Below are 17,596 nucleotides of genomic sequence, written 5' to 3'. Positions count from 1 at the left end.
CCTTACCCTACAAAAATGAGGTGGGTATGGATTTGGATGTCGAAAATGGTTATCCAACAACACGGTTGTCTTGGTGAAGATTAAAGCACAGTGCTCAAAATAAATTGCATGAGATGTCCAGCCCGGGTCTCAAGTATAAATAGGAACCTAAATTTTCGTTCGTGAGGATTTGAACTCAGGTGCTGAGTTTGTACGTCCACCCCCAACCATTTGAGTTAGGCTCACTTCCCCTTTTAAAGAATTGGGAGAATTTCACTTCCCGGCCACTGCACCAACTAGGGATGCACACAACCATTAAGCATGAGCACTAAGATTTTCAATCTTAGTGAGGGATCATATATCTCACGATATGATCCGAGGCCAAAGCTCCCAAACCCCCTCGTGTCTCTACCTAGGGAGGCACCAGGGGCACCCGCCGCCGCGAGCAACACCCAATCATTGGATCCCCTCGCCGCCACTGCTGTTGGATCCCCTCGCCGCGGTTGTGGCAGCTCCCCTCGTCGCTGCAGGAGATTTGGGATGGGGGAATACAGAGTCTGCCGCTGGAGTTGCTGGGGTGGCGAGAGTCTGCGAGTCGACGATCTGCGACTAGGGCAGCGGCACTGCGTCAGGGTGATGGTGCAGCCCGTCTCCGGCGGCGCCATGGCCGGCGACATATGCAGGGCTGGGACGGGTGGTGTCTTGATGAAACCTAGATCTGATTTGGGTGGATCTCCTGTGCTGCTTACCCATATCTTCTTTGCTGCGTGGTAGGGCCAAATTCAACGGAGGGTCTTCCCTGCGTTGTCACCGCCTTTCCTGCTGTTGTCCAATGGCCGCTGGTTGGGTTCGGTGTGGAAGATCAAGCAGGGTGCCGGCGGGTGGCGTGGGGTCTGCTTGCATGGGATGAATAAATGTGGCGGTCCTAGGGTTCCTCTCACGCTAAGACAAAGATCTACTTTATGCATATCCTCTGGATTTGGATGGAGTGTTGAGTTTTGGAAGGCTCCGCAGGTAAATGTAACAGTGCACCTTATGCATAGAGTTTGCTGGATTGGGTGGTATTCGATCGCGCGCACACATGCTTTTATTCCGAACGTTTGGTTCTACAGGGAGCGACGCAAAGCTCTGTTCTGTGTTACCATCATAATGAAATTTTAGTCCATGGTGAAATCAGAGGCGGAGAATATCATGAAGACCGGTCTCGTGGAATAGCGATGGAGGTTCGAGTCTCTATGATGTTGAGATATTTGCTTGGTATTCTGGGTTTCAAAATAGCAGTATGAAAGTGGGGACGACAACACAAGTGAAGTTCAGAGTCTTACCTTTCAGGGCAAAAATCCAAGGTATGGTCTTAATTGGTTGTGTTTTACAATGACAAACATTGTTTTGAGAGTGAGACTTCAAAGTGAAAACCTAAGATCTTTTGATCGGGCGATGGCGGCGCTTGTGTACTGTTCTTTTCTTGGAGGCGTCGCTTTTGAAGAGTCTGTGTTGTCTTGATAGTGGATGTACTATTGTTCCTAGGGCTTGAATACCGTAGCGGGATTTTTTTTCTTAGTTTTCTTTTCCTTTTTAGTTGTGTGCATCCGTACTATCAGTAAGGTATTGTGTTGTTGCATAGACTGGTTGTAATTGGTATCTTTCGATATTAATATATTTCATTTATCCAAAAAGGTTTGTCTTGGTTATCACTAAGATTATTATTTCTTACCTGCGTCGACACTCTCATTGATATCGTCCATAGTAGACATGGATCTGTCATAGCTGAAGCTGAGATAAAACACGGGGCTCGCAGTTTCAAGAATGTAGCTTCCTCCATGAAGGTAGGTAGGGCTTCGAATTACGAAGCACACAACTTAGTTAAGCACATTTTAGCTGGTGGAGTTGGTCGTCATCTACGGTTAGGAACTCCACATTGTGTAACAACTCATGTAATTGCTATTCACGATCAATAAGAGATTGGCTGGTTGTCTTAAAGAAAAGAAAGAAAAAAAGCAGGGCCGGCCACAGCCGGCAGCCGGCCTGTCCGATCGATCCAGGGCAACTACGAAACGACGAGAGCATGCGAAAATGCCAAAAGAACGCGCGCTTATCAGTCTCTCCGTTTCTCCCTCCCTGACTTCAACACACTGAGAGTACAGAGTACACGACCGGTAGACGTCAACGCAGCTTCGAACATGCCCGGCGCGAAGCCTCACGTCATGGTACTTCCCTTCCCGGCGCAGGGCCACGTGACCCCGCTCATGGAGCTGTCGCACCGCCTCGTCGACCATGGCTTCGAGGTCACATTCGTGTGCACCGAGCTCATCCACGCGCTTCTCATGGACGCCCTCCGGAAGAACACCGACGATGGCGTCGACGCGCTGGACGGGATCCACTTGGTCTCCATACCGGACGGCATGGCTGACGGCGACGACCGCCGGGACCTCTGCAAGTTCGTCGACGGGGTGTTTCGGCGCGTGCCCTGCTACCTGGAGAAGCTGATCAAGGAGACGGAAGCGTCCGGGGCGGCCAGTGTGAAGTGGCTCGTCGCCGACGTAAACATGTGGTTCTGCTTCCCGATTGCCAAGAACCTCGGCGTTCGGGTGGCCGGCATCTGGCCGGGGGCCGCGTCTGGCCTCGGAATGTCGTTCAGGATTACCCAGATGATAGAGGATGGGTTCATTGACGACAAGGGTATGAAAGATCCATCGTTCTGCACGTAATTTTTCCCCTTGAAGCAGCAGAGCATAGCTACTTTTATGAGAAAATAGCAGAGGAAAGAGGATAACACCTAAATAATTGCAGGCTACCCAAAGGTACAGGGTACGTACGAGATCGCTCCCAAGAACAAGATGCCGCCCATCTGTACGTCGCACATGCCGTGGAGCATCGACGGCCCACCCGAGGGGCAGGAGACAATCTTCAAGCTGTTCTACGGCTACGCCCAATCGACCAACCGCCCGGAGATCACCGTGTGCAACTCATTCCTCGACGCCGAGACAACAGCGTTCGAGCTGTTCCCTGACATAGTGCCCATCGGTCCTCTCTTCGCCGACCAGGAGCTCCGCAAGCCTGTCGGGCAGTTCTGGCCGGTCGACACTGGGTGCCTGAAGTGGCTCGACGCACAGTCCTGCAGCTCTGTCGTGTACGTGGCGTTCGGTAGCTTCACTATCTTCGACCCGCGGCAGTTCAGACAGCTCGCCGAGGGACTGGAGCTCACCGGCCGGCCGTTCCTGTGGGTGGTGCGCCCAGACTTCACCACCGGCGGCCTCAGCAAAGAGTGGTTCGACGGTTTCCAAAGCCGCGTCGCCGGCAAGGGCATGATCGTCAGCTGGTGCCCCCAGCAGCAGGTACGTACGCTGGTCATGTGTACAAACGGCATGCTCTGCAAGTGTCATCTATCAAGTCGACCATGGTGTTTCTGATCTATTTCGATCCCTGTAGGTTCTGGCGCACCCCGCATTGGCGTGCTTCGTGTCGCACTGCGGGTGGAACTCGACGACGGAGGGGGTCAGGAATGGCGTGCCGATCCTGTGTTGGCCGTACTTCGCCGACCAGTTTGCCAACCGAAGCTACATTTGCGACATCTGGATGACCGGCTTGGCCGTGACGCGCGGCGAAGATGGCGTGGTAACGAAGGAGGAGTTGATTAGTAAACTGGAACTGGTGATCAACGACGACGGAATTGCGGAGAGGGTAAGGATGCTCAGGGACGCAGCTCGCAGGAGCCTCAGCAAGGGCGGCTCTTCCTACGAGAATTTCCTGAAATTTGTTAGTCTTCTAGCGGAGTGAGGCTGCGCCATTTCACTTTGCTTGTCATAGCAGTCTGAGTCTCTGAGATACGTGTACTTCAAGTTTCTCTTTTATATCACGTATGCTAGTTCACTGAGAAAGGTTGGGAGCCTCTGTTTCTCGGCAGCCTCTAGTTCTCAGTTCACTGAGTCAGTCGGCTACATCGAATGAGTTGCAACCTAACTCTTGATTAAAACGAATCATGAAGCAATCTAGCGGTTTGAGATATTACCATGTGCAAGTAGTAAAATTGCAGTTGTGCTACTGAATAAAATCTCAATTACTATATACAACTCATAACTAACACGAGTCACAACAATGTAATGGTCTTGGCGTCGACAAAAAATTAAGTTAACTAATTGCAACTGAAATTAGCAAAACCCCATCTCTCAATCGTCAAAAGTACAAGCGATCATGAGATTTTGTCTGCGAAAATGGTAGTGTGTCAATGGTGCAAGCATGATCTTACATATGCTAGGCCGGCCGAAAGCATGCTGATGCTCCTTAGTTGGTGCTTAGATAATCTTGCAGCGCGCTACTCTATGGCTAAACTCTAAGGACAATTGAACATCACCCAGGCCTTTTACTTAGAGACTTCTTTTTGTTCCGATTGTTTAGCAAAATTATTTTATTGGCAAAATTCGGTTAACTATAAGAACTAGAGTGAAAGCTTACTTAATACAAATACACAAAATCTTAAACTATCAAGACTTACTCCCACTAGTATAACAACTCAACAATTACAACTAACTAGCATGGCATTTCGAAATTCAGAAGTGGGAGTTGTAAGACATACCTTTCACTTGCAAATTCAGGTTCCTCTTCCATATGAACTTGTTTCTTCAAAACGCAGATTATACCTCTTTACAAATATTTAAAATCATAACAGGCAAATGGAACCACTTTAAGAAAAAGGATAAAAGAAAATTATTTTTGTTGTTTTTGTAGATTGGGATATAAAGAATAGAAAATTGGTGGCAAGGCCAGGCCATAAAAACTTCAAACAAAAACAAACTAAAAAACAAGGCAAATAAAAAACAAAGAGTTGCACTTGTCCAACACGAGTGTTTAAAAGCTCACAAAGAGCTCTTGTACAACCTTATTATTACACAAATAAAATTCACCGCACTTATGACTTGGAGACATCCCCAAGCTTAGGATTTTGCAAGCCCATCTTGTGCTTCCTTGCAGTGGTGGATTGTTCCATTGGTTGGACCAATGGTCAAAACTTGATGTCATATCTTGGGTGGTATCGCGGAGGTTAATGGAGAGGTTGTAGATGTAGTCAATGGTACCTCCGAGCGTGTAAACATCTTCATATGTGTCTAAGGATGGCAATGGAGCGGAGCGGGTTTGGACGGATATACCAAAACTAGATTCATGCCCAAATCCACCAGCCTCGCTCCGTCCTGCCCACGAAAGTATCCACGGGCATGGTTGTCGCTCCAAACCCAAATCCGCCGGATATCCGTGGATATGCATGTAGGATAACGTTGCATAGAAAACAAAAATTTTCCTACCGCGAACACGCAATCCAAGCCAAGATGCAATCTAGAAGACGGTAGCAACGAGGGGGTATCGAGTCTCACCCTTGAAGAGATTCCAAAGCCTACAAGATGAGGCTCTTGTTGCTGCGGTAGACGATCACTTGCCGCTTGCAAAAGCGCGTAGAAGATCTTGATCACGATCGGTTCCGGCGCCACGAACGGGCAGCACCTCCGTACTCGGTCACACGTTCGGTTGTTGATGAAGACGACGTCCACCTCCCCGTTCCAGCGGGCAGCGGAAGTAGTAGCTCCTCTTGAATCCGACAGCACGACGGCGTGGTGTCGGTGGCGGTGTAGAAGTCCGGCGGAGCTTCGCTAAGCAAACCGGACAATATGAAGTGGAGGAGCAAAGCTAGGGTTTGGGAGGGGGTGGCCGGCCACTCAAGGGGGGCGGCCAAGCTATGGTCTTGGGGTGGCCGGCCCCCTCCCTTGGCCCCTCATTATATAGGTGGATCCCAAGTGTTGGTGTCCAAGTCTTCGAATAAGACCCGAAACCAAAACCTTCCATAGGAGGGGGCAAACCTAGCCCAACTAGGACTCCCACCCAAAGGTGGGATTCCCACCTCCCATGTGGGGGTGGCCGGCCCCTATGGTGGAGTCCACTTGGGACTCCACCCCCACTAGGGCTGGCCGGCCATGGAGGTGGAGTCCCTTGTGGACTCCACCTTCCTTGGTGGTTTCTTCCGGACTTTTCTAGAACCTTCTAGAACCTTCCATAGAACCTTCCGCGACATTTTATTTCACATAAAATGACATCCTATATATGAATCTTATTCTCCAGACCATTCCGGAACTCCTCGTGATGTCCGGGATCTCATCCGGGACTCCGAACAAATATTCGAACTCCATTCCATAATTCAAGAACTACCATTTCAACATCCAACTTTAAGTGTGTCACCCTACGGTTCGAGAACTATGCGGACATGGTTGAGTACTCACTCCGACCAATAACCAATAGCGGGATCTGGAGATCCATAATGGCTCCCACATATTCAACGATGACTTTAGTGATCGGATGAACCATACACATATATTACCAATTCCCTTTGTCTCGCGATATTTTACTTGTCCGAGGTTTGATCTTCGGTATCACTCTATACCTTGTTCAACCTCGTCTCCTGACAAGTACTCTTTACTCGTATCGTGGTATGTGGTCTCTTATGAACTCATTCATATGCTTGCAAGACATTAGACGACATTCCACCGAGAGGGCCCTGTGAGTATATCTATCCGTCATCGGGATGGACAAATCCCACTGTTGATCCATATGCCTCAACTCATACTTTCCGGATACTTAATCCCACCTTTATAGCCACCCATTTACGCAGTGGTGTTTGATGTAATCAAAGTATCTTTCTGGTATAAGTGATTTACATGATCTCATGGTCATAAGGACTAGGTAACTATGTATCGAAAGCTTATAGCAAATAACTTAATGACGAGATCTTATGCTACGCTTTAATTGGGTGTGTCCATTACATCATTCACACAATGACATAACCTTGTTATTAATAACATCCAATGTTCATGATTATGAAACTAATCATCCATTAATCAACAAGCTAGTTTAAGAGGCATACTAGGGACTTCTTGTTTGTCTACATATCACACATGTACTAATGTTTCGGTTAATACAATTCTAGCATGATATATAAACATTTATCATAAACATAAAGATATAAATAATAACCACTTTATTATTGCCTCTAGGGCATATCTCCTTCAGTCTCCCACTTGCACTAGAGTCAATAATCTAGATTACATTGTAATATACCTAACACCCATGGCATTCTGGTGTTGGTCATGCTTTGCCCTAGGGAGAGCTTTAGTCAACGGATCTGCTACATTCAGATCAGTGTGTACTTTGCAAATCTTTACTTCTCCATCTTCGATGTACTCGCGAATCGAGTGGTAACGCAGCTTGATATGCTTCAGCCTCTTGTGTGACCTTGGCTCTTGTGCATTGGCGATGGCACCCATGTTATCACAGTAAATGATTAATGGGTCCAATGCACTCGGAACCACACCGAGCTCTACAATGAACCTCTTCATCCATACCGCTTCTGATGAAGCCTCTGAAGCCGCTTATGTACTCGATTCCGTTGAAGACTTCGCCACCGTGCACCGCTTCGAGCTTGCCCACCATCGCAAAGCACCATTCAATATAAACACGTACCCAGATTGTGACTTAGAGTCATCAGGATCAGTGTTCCAACTTGCATCGGTGTAACCGTTTACAACGAGCTCTTGGTCACCTCCATAACAAAGAAACATATCCTTAGTTCTTTTCAAGTACTTCAGAATATTCTTGACCGCTGTCCAGTGTTCCATTCCTGGATCACTTTGATATCTCTGCTAGTCAAACTAACAGCATGTGCTATATCCGGTCTAGTACATAGCATGGCATACATGATAGATCCTACTGCTGAGGCATAGGGGATGTTACACATCCTTTCTCTTTCTTCTCGCGTAGCCGGTCCTTGAGTTTTACTCAATACCTTGCCTGGTAACATAGGTAAGAACCCTTTCTTACTTTCGTCCATTCTAAATTTCTTTAGAATCTTGTCCAGATATGTACTCTGTGATAGCCCTATTAGACGTCTTGATCTATCTCTATAAATCTTGATGCCTAATATATACGATGCTTCACCAAGGTCTTTCATTGAAAAACTATTATTCAAATAACCCTTAACACTGCTTAATAGTTCTATATCATTCCCGATCAATAATATGTCATCTACATATAATATCAGGAATGCTACGGAGCTCCCACTCACTTTCTTGTAAATACGAGGCCTCTCCATGACACTCGTATAAACCCGAAGTCTTTGATCACCTTATCAAAGCGTCGGTTCCAACTTCTCGATGCTTGCTTCAGTCCATAGATTGAACGCTGAAGTTTGCATACTTTGTCGACATTTTTAGGATCGACAAAACCTTTGGGTTGTACCATATACAACTCTTCCTCAATGTCTCCATTAAGGAACGCCGTTTTGACATCCATCTGCCAAATCTCATAATCGAAAAATGCAGCTATTGCTAACAAAATCCTCACAGATTTCAGCTTCGCTACGGTGAGAAAGTCTCATCGTAGTCAACTCCTTGAATTTGTCGGAAACCCTTTGCGACAAGTCGAGCTTTATAGACAGTAATATTACCATCAAGATCTGTTTTTCTCTTGAAGATCCATTTATTTTCGACAGCCTTTCGGCTATCAGGTAAGTCTACCAAAGTCCATACTTTGTTATCATACATGGATCCCATTTCGGATTTCATGGCTTCTTGCCATTTGTTGGAATCTGGGCTCATCATCGCTTCTTCATACGTTGCAGGGTCCTCATCATTGTTATCCACAATCATGACATTTAGACAAGGATCATACCAATCAGGAGTGGCACGTTCCCTTGTCGATCTGCGAGGTTCAGTAGTTTCCTCGTTCAAGTTTCATGATCATTATCATTAGCTTCCTCTGTTGCCGGTGTAGGCGGTACAGTACAACTTCCAGATCGCGCTACTCTGATCAACGAGTATAGATTCATCAATCTCATCGAGTTCTACTTTTCTTCCAGTCACTTCTTTAGTGAGAAATTCTTTCTCAAGAAAGGTTCCGTTCTTAGCAACAAAGATTTTGCCTTCGGATCTGTGATAGAAAGTGTATCCTATAGTTTCCTTAGGATAACCTATGAAGACGCATTTCTCCGCTTTGGGTTCCAGCTTGTCCGGTTGTAACTTCTTTACATAGGCTTCGCAACCCCAAACTTTCAGAACGATGACTTAGGTTTCTTATTAAACCATAATTCATACGGTGTCGTTTCTACGGATTTTGATGGTGCTCTATTTAAAGTGAATGCGGCTGTCTCTAATGCATAACTCCAAAATGATAACGGCAAATCGAAGAGACATCATACTACGAACCATATCTAAGAGAGTTCGATTACGACGTTCGGACACACCGTTTCGTTGAGGTGTTCCGCGGTGTCAATTGTGAAAGTATTCCGCATTTCTTTAAATGCATGCCAAACTCATAACTCAGATATTCACCTCCACGATCAGATCGTAGAAATTTGATCTTCTTGTTACGTTGATTTTCTACTTCACTTTGAAATTCCTTAAACTTCTCGAAAGTTTCGGATTTATGTTTCATGAAATAGATATACCCATATCTACTCAGATCATCTGTGAAGGTTAGAACATAACGATAACCACTGCGATGCTACGCTCATTGGTCCACATACATCGGTATGTATGATTTCCAATAAGTCGGTGGCTCGCTCCATCATACTGAGAGAATGGAGTCTTTGTCATTTTTCCCATTAGACATGCTTCGCATCTATCAAGTGACTCAAAGTCAAGTGATTCAAGTAATCCATCAAGATGGAGTTTCTTCATGCGTTTCACTCCAATATGACCAAGGCAGCGATTGCCACATATAAGTAGAATTATTATTTAGTTTAATTCGCTTAGCATCAATGTTATGTATATGTGTATCACTACTATCGAGATCTAAGAAATAAGCCATTCTTTTGTGGTGCTCGACCATAAAAGATATTATTCATAAAAATAGAACAACCATTATTCTCGGACTTGAATGAATAACCGTCTTGCATTAAACAAGATCCAGATATAATGTTCATGCTCAACGCAGTACATAATAACAATTATTTAGGCTTAAAACTAATCCCGAAGGTAGATGTAGAGGAAGTGTCCCGATTGCGATCACATTGACCTTGGATCCGTTTCCAACGCGCATCGTCACTTCATCTTTCAGCGGTTGTCGTTTATTCTTTAGTTCCTGTTTGAGTTACAAATATGAGCAACCGAACCAAGATCAAATACCCAGTGTACTAGAACGAGAACTAGTGAGATAAACATCTATAACATGTATATCAGATATACCTTCTTTCTTCTTCTTGACAAGGCCGCTCTTTAGATCAGCCGATACTTGGAGCAATTACGCTTCCGGTGTCCCTTCTCCTTGCGATAATAGCACTCGGCATCGTGCTTAGGGCCGTTCTTAGGTTTCATAGGAGGCGTGGCAGCTTTCTTGCCACCCTTCTTGAATTTTCCCTTAGACTTGCCCTGTTTCTTGAAACTGGTGGTCTTGTTGACCATCAACACTTGGTGCTCTTTCTTGATCTCAATCTCAGCAGCTTTTAGCATGCCAAAGAGTTCAGTTAACTCCTTGTTCATGTTACGCATATTGTAGTTCATCACAAAGTTCTTGTAACTTGGTGGCGGTGATTGAAGGACACGATTAATCCCCGATCTGTTAGGAATCACTATTCCCAAGTCACCGAGTTTCTTCGCATGCCCGGTCATGGCGAGCATGTGCTCACTAACGGAGCTGCCTTCTTCCATCATACAGTGAAGAAATGTTTCGATGCTTCATAGCATTCCATCGCCGCATGAGTCTCGAATATAGCTTTCAGCTCATTCATCAACTCATGAGGATCATGGTGCTCAAAACGTTTTTGAAGATCGGATTCCAGACTGCACAGGATGGCACACTGAACTTGAGAGTACCGAGTTTTCCGAGTTGCGTAAACAGCTTTTACTTCATCGGATTCATCTTCTGCAGGAGGGTCACCTAGCGGTGCATCAAGCAAAAATTGCAGATTTCCGCCAGAGAGGAAGATCCTCACATGACGGAACCAGTCGGTGAAGTTGCTACCGTTGCTCTTAAGTTTCTCTTTCTCTAGGAACTGATTAAAATTGATTGAGGACGCCATCTCTACAACATATATTTGCAATAGTTTAGACTAAGTTTATGACAAATTGAGTTCAAATTTTAATTCAACATGATTAAAACCCTAGGTGAACTCCCACTCAAAACAATATCCCTCGCATTGTCTTAGTGATCACACGAACCAAATCCACCGCACCTAAACCCGATCATCACGAGAAAAGGTGTGATTTCAATGGCGAACACTCATAGTGTTCATCATATCAACCATATGATTCATGCTCTACCTTTCGGTATCACGTGTTCCGAGACCATGTCTGTACATGCTAGGCTCGTCAAGGCCACCTTAGTATCCGCATGTGCAAAACTGTCTTGCACCGTTGTATGTACTTATCGAATCTATCACACCCGATCATCACGAGATGCTTCGAAACGATAAGACTTAATAACGGTGCTACTAAGGATGAACACTTTATTATCTTGAGATTTTAGTGAGGGATCATCTTATAATGCTACCGTCGCGATCTAAGCAAAATAAGATGCATAAAAAGGATTAACATCACATGCAGTTCATATGTGATATGATATGGCCCTTTTGTTCTTGTGCCTTTGATCTTCATCTCCAAAGCACGGATATGATCTCCATCATCTTCGGGCATGATCTCCATCATCGTCGGCGTAGCACCAAGGTCAATGGCACCGTCTTCATGTTTGTCCTCCATGTAGCAACTATTACAACTACTTTGAAATACTACTTAACATGAAATTTAAAGACAACCATAAGGCTCCTGCCGGTTGCCACAATACAATAATGATCATCTCATACATATTCATCATCATATCATGGCCATATCACATCACCAAACCCTGCAAAAACAAGTTAGACGTCTCTAATTTGGTTTGCATATTTTACGTGGTTTAGGGTTTTCGAGAGAGATCTAATCTACCTACGAACATGAACCACAACGTTGATACTAATGTTTTCAATAGAAGAGTAAATTGAATCTTTACTATAGTAGGAGAGACAGACACCCGCAAAGCCTCTTATGCAATACAAGTTGCATGTCGAACGAGGAACAAGTCTCATGAACGCGGTCATGTAAAGTTAGTCCGAGCCGCTTCATCCCACTATGCCATAAAGATGCAAAGTACTCAAACTAAAGATAACAAGAGCATCAACGCCCACAAACCATTGTGTTCTACTCGTGCAACCATCTATGCATAGACACGGCTCTGATACCACTGTAGGATAACGTTGCATAGAAAACAAAAATTTTCCTACCGCGAACACGCAATCCAAGCCAAGATGCAATCTAGAAGACGGTAGCAACGAGGGGTATCGAGTCTCACCCTTGAAGAGATTCCAAAGCCTACAAGATGAGGCTCTTGTTGCTGCGGTAGACGATCACTTGCCGCTTGCAAAAGCGCGTAGAAGATCTTGATCACGATCGGTTCCGGCGCCACGAACGGGCAGCACCTCCGTACTCGGTCACACGTTCGGTTGTTGATGAAGACGACGTCCACCTCCCCGTTCCAGCGGGCAGCGGAAGTAGTAGCTCCTCTTGAATCCGACAGCACGACGGCGTGGTGTCGGTGGCGGTGTAGAAGTCCGGCGGAGCTTCGCTAAGCAAACCGGACAATATGAAGTGGAGGAGCAAAGCTAGGGTTTGGGAGGGTGGCCGGCCACTCAAGGGCGGCCAAGCTATGGTCTTGGGGTGGCCGGCCCCCTCCCTTGGCCCCTCATTATATAGGTGGATTCCAAGTGTTGGTGTCCAAGTCTTCGAATAAGACCCGAAACCAAAACCTTCCATAGGAGGGGGCAAACCTAGCCCAACTAGGACTCCCACCCAAAGGTGGGATTCCCACCTCCCATGTGGGGGGTGGCCGGCCCCCTATGGTGGAGTCCACTTGGGACTCCACCCCACTAGGGCTGGCCGGCCATGGAGGTGGAGTCCCTTGTGGACTCCACCTTCCTTGGTGGTTTCTTCCGGACTTTTCTAGAACCTTCTAGAACCTTCCATAGAACCTTCCGCGACATTTTATTTCACATAAAATGACATCCTATATATGAATCTTATTCTCCGACCATTCCGAACTCCTCGTGATGTCCGGGATCTCATCCGGGACTTCGAACAAATATTCGAACTCCATTCCATAATTCAAGAACTACCATTTCAACATCCAACTTTAAGTGTGTCACCCTACGGTTCGAGAACTATGCGGACATGGTTGAGTACTCACTCCGACCAATAACCAATAGCGGGATCTGGAGATCCATAATGGCTCCCACATATTCAACGATGACTTTAGTGATCGGATGAACCATACACATATATTACCAATTCCCTTTGTCTCGCGATATTTTACTTGTCCGAGGTTTGATCTTCGGTATCACTCTATACCTTGTTCAACCTCGTCTCCTGACAAGTACTCTTTACTCGTACCGTGGTATGTGGTCTCTTATGAACTCATTCATATGCTTGCAAGACATTAGACGACATTCCACCGAGAGGGCCCAGAGTATATCTATCCGTCATCGGGATGGACAAATCCCACTGTTGATCCATATGCCTCAACTCATACTTTCCGGATACTTAATCCCACCTTTATAGCCACCCATTTACGCAGTGGTGTTTGATGTAATCAAAGTACCTTTCTGGTATAAGTGATTTACATGATCTCATGGTCATAAGGACTAGGTAACTATGTATCGAAAGCTTATAGCAAATAACTTAATGACGAGATCTTATGCTACGCTTTAATTGGGTGTGTCCATTACATCATTCACACAATGACATAACCTTGTTATTAATAACATCCAATGTTCATGATTATGAAACTAATCATCCATTAATCAACAAGCTAGTTTAAGAGGCATACTAGGGACTTCTTGTTTGTCTACATATCACACATGTACTAATGTTTCGGTTAATACAATTCTAGCATGATATATAAACATTTATCATAAACATAAAGATATAAATAATAACCACTTTATTATTGCCTCTAGGGCATATCTCCTTCAATGCATGTGTTTACGCACTATGTTCGTGAACATAAAATATTTGAGCATAACAACAACATTATAGCAGCATTTCGATAATATTTTCGTAGCATTTCAACAATAATTATGTGGAGGAGAGACAGACTTCTGGAGAGGTGGAAGAGATGGCTGCCGACCAAGCACTCCCAGAGGGGGAGGCCATGAAAGAACTGGTAATCGAGGGATACATATTAGCTTTAGCGGGCCTTTGGTGATTTTGGCCTCAAGAGAGGGGCAGCTAGGCGTAGGTAAAATCTCATGTCTCGCTGACATATGAGACCCACATGTTAGCTAGATATCTATTGCATATACATGAAGCAAAACCTCTACCCATACCCACCATATGAGTTATCGGATATCCGCCCCATAAAATTCGTGGACATAACCAACCCTCCATATCCGTGCCCGTTGGGCCGGATATCTGTGGATAAAATTGCCATCCTTATATGTGGCGTAGGGGTTTTGCGGTTGCGCCTCCTTCCCAGGTCCCCCTCCTTGTTCTTCCACTTCATCATCATCTTCTGGCTCTTGGTCATGGGGCTGGTCTTGCTCTACCTCCACATCAAAATGCAAGCATCCTTCCTCGATAGAGAATAAGTTGTTAGGCAAAAGAGTGGGGTAAAGACGCCTAGCTCCAGAAATATGTGAAATATCTACCTTGGCGTTTCTTGACCATGCCACAAGCATTAAGAGTAGGAAAACTAACACGTCGATCACCCAACAGTGTTTGTAAATTACCTAGATCAAGGCGTAGAGTGTTGGCGAGAACGGTGATGACTCCTCCACAAGAAATGGGACCTCTCGTTTGGAGATATTGATGCTTCAAGTAGAACAAAAAAGTGGCGCCCAAGTTCGGCGTCATGTTGCAGTCTGGAATGGCAACCTTTGCAAGGACTATCTTGTCCTCTCCATTGAGTCTTCTAAATTCACTTCGGACCTACCGAGTGACAGCAATAACGTAGTACAAATAGCGGATAGCAACATGCAATGTGATTTCCCTGGCTTGAAGGCCTAATGCGACTCATTCTATCAAAATATTGAGAAGGGGTGGGATTGAGCAAAATATTAAGAAGGGGTAGGATTGAGCTAAAGGTTGCACCACTCAGTGAGACTCATATCATAGTCTCGGTTCAGGAGGCGGAAGTAAACACAGTCGGGTGTTTCCCAATACTCCGAGGATAATGGAACACACCCACTTAGGCCTTGTTTGATATTAGTGTTTTAGTGAGGATTAGTGGGGATAATACTCTAGAGTATTGGGTGAATCTCTGCTGTCACCCAATTCCCACAAAACCCCATCCCCAATCCACTAGGTAGGGGCAGCGTATTGGGGATTTTAAAAATTACACAAAAATTTGGGAAAAAGTGGGGATAAGTGGGGATTAAACTCGCTCATATTGTAGCACCAAACATGTAATGACGAGAAGTGGGGATTTGAAGTTTGTTGCGGATTATCCCCGCTAATTCCCATAAAACTCTAGTACCGAACAAGCCCTTAGTGGTTTGCACTTCTCTGCCCTCGAGCCTCTTGTACCGGTTTTCTAGAAATCTTCAGTGAATTCGATGTTCACGGGTCCAAACGCGGCGCGAAGCTAGAGGCGATCTCAGCAGCACGGGTGCGGGTATGGCTCCTCGTGTTCATCATCTAAAATTAAAAACTTAATCAAATAATGTTTTTGATCCTGTAGAAATAGACAATGAATGTTCCTCTACACTTTTTACAAAAGAATCTCCTCTAAATATATAAAACTAATCATGCTTCCTAAGAAAATGATTCAAATAAAACTTAAGTCCAGATTGATAAATGCAAATGAAAAAGCATGGAAGAAAACGAATCAAAAACAAGGAGAGGTTGAGATCTTGGGAGGTTTTGAACTCACCTTGGCCTGCTGATATTGCGATTGTGGTGGTGGTACAAGCATGTGATACGGGGGCGGCGTGCCCGTACCGACCCACGGTACTTTGCGATTAGGGTTTTGACCCCATAGACAACGTGCGTATGGGCACGTTGTACGGTGGCGTCCAGCCATACGAGCGCTCGCCAAACTCTTAGGTGTTTTCTGAATATTTTTTTTGGGTATTGTCCTCTCGAAATGGTATGTTCCCGTGGTACAGCGGGCGTCCAGGCGTACCAGTGCTAGCTAAACTTGTTGTTGATTTTCTGGAAAATACTGAGTTTCATCTGCGTGTGTTTTTGAGGTGGTACGGCTGGGCTGTACGGCGGGACCTCGTCGTACTGATGGTCGCCAAACTCTCTGAACACACTAGACTTTAATATTTTCTTCGCAGCATTTTCCTTTCAACCTAAGAATTATGACAAGAGCTCCAAACAACAAAAAACGTCAAATAGCAATATACCACATTAAAATTCATAACTAGGAGCACTTTAAAATTTGTTACTCTCTTCATTAAGAACATTTGAACACTTTTTTATTATAAACGAAAACAAAATAACTTAAAACTAAAACTTTTTAACATAAAGCTTTATCTACATGGGTTGTCTCCTATGAAACGTTTCTATTTTTGATCGTTTAGCCGACCATGATGGCGATCATTTGGGCCTGACAAGTGGAACTCCCACTCCAAAGTAGTTGGCCTTAAAGGTGATGATCCCATCATTATTCTTCTTCCTGGGAAAATTCAACACAAAAGGCTTCCGGAAAGGTAATTCAAATCTCACATTTCCTCACGGAGATTGATCAAAACTTTAATAATTCTTAAAAGGGATCTACCAAGGATTATTGGTGCTATCGGGTCGTCAGGCATGTCGATGTTTACAAAATCGATGAGTGCTACTGTGCTAGGCAATCTTTAATGTGTCCAAAATATTCCAGCGGCTGTGATGCCTATCTATACTTCTTATAAAACAAAACCCCACTAAGTGCAATTAATATATTTGTCTATCTCAACATGCAAGCTATCCACATCACCTATTCCCTTAGCCAATCATTTGTCCACCTCATCCCACTAATAGTTCTTTTTTATTATCTATCTCTACATCCAAGATATTCAGATTATCTATTTTTAACAATTAAACTGGCAATATCATCTTTTGTTTTCTATTATATACATGTCTCTTCATGAAAGTTGTTCCGTTTGACTTGTGGAAGGTGGTGACACATGGTACGGACGTGCCCTACGGGTAGGCCTGGGCGTTCGGTTTTAACCGAAAATTTGGTTCGATTTTTCGGTTATTTTATAATTCGGTTAATAAGAAATGAGAACCGAAATTATATCGGTTTCCTAATTAATTTGTAATTCGGTTATCTGAAAATTCTGTTCGGTGTTCGGTTTTTTACCGATTTAACCTAATTTTGATAAAAAAATAACAAGTCAAGTACGTATGATGGCACGCATTAGCTTGGCAGTTGCCCGTGACTATAAGCTAGGTCTACGTACGACCAGGACTATTGAGCACGTATATATACTATCAGTGCTCCTCCTAACTCCAGGAACCATACGACCATGTAGCAAACTACTCGTACATACCAAGATGAAGCAAAATGAAATTAGACATATGCTTATATACATGTACTATTTTTTTGTGAGGAACTTGTATATATATAC

At 44.6% G+C, this 17,596-nt stretch overlaps 1 protein-coding gene across 1 annotated transcript; it reads left to right on the top strand.

Moving 5' to 3' along the window:
* Positions 1-2,159: 2,159 nt before the first annotated feature.
* Positions 2,160-3,756, top strand: LOC127346842 (UDP-glycosyltransferase 83A1-like). The gene is made up of 3 exons (XM_071819647.1): positions 2,160-2,658; positions 2,770-3,314; positions 3,409-3,756. Exons 1-3 carry the CDS (start codon positions 2,160-2,162, stop codon positions 3,754-3,756), a joined length of 1,392 nt encoding a protein of 463 aa, XP_071675748.1.
* Positions 3,757-17,596: the final 13,840 nt, after the last annotated feature.

This window comes from Lolium perenne, chromosome 4 (genome assembly GCF_019359855.2).
Source record: "Lolium perenne isolate Kyuss_39 chromosome 4, Kyuss_2.0, whole genome shotgun sequence".
Classification (NCBI taxonomy): domain Eukaryota; kingdom Viridiplantae; phylum Streptophyta; class Magnoliopsida; order Poales; family Poaceae; genus Lolium; species Lolium perenne.
The sequence above is the reverse complement of the archived record's forward strand: the minus strand, read 5'-3'. Positions and strand labels throughout refer to the sequence as shown.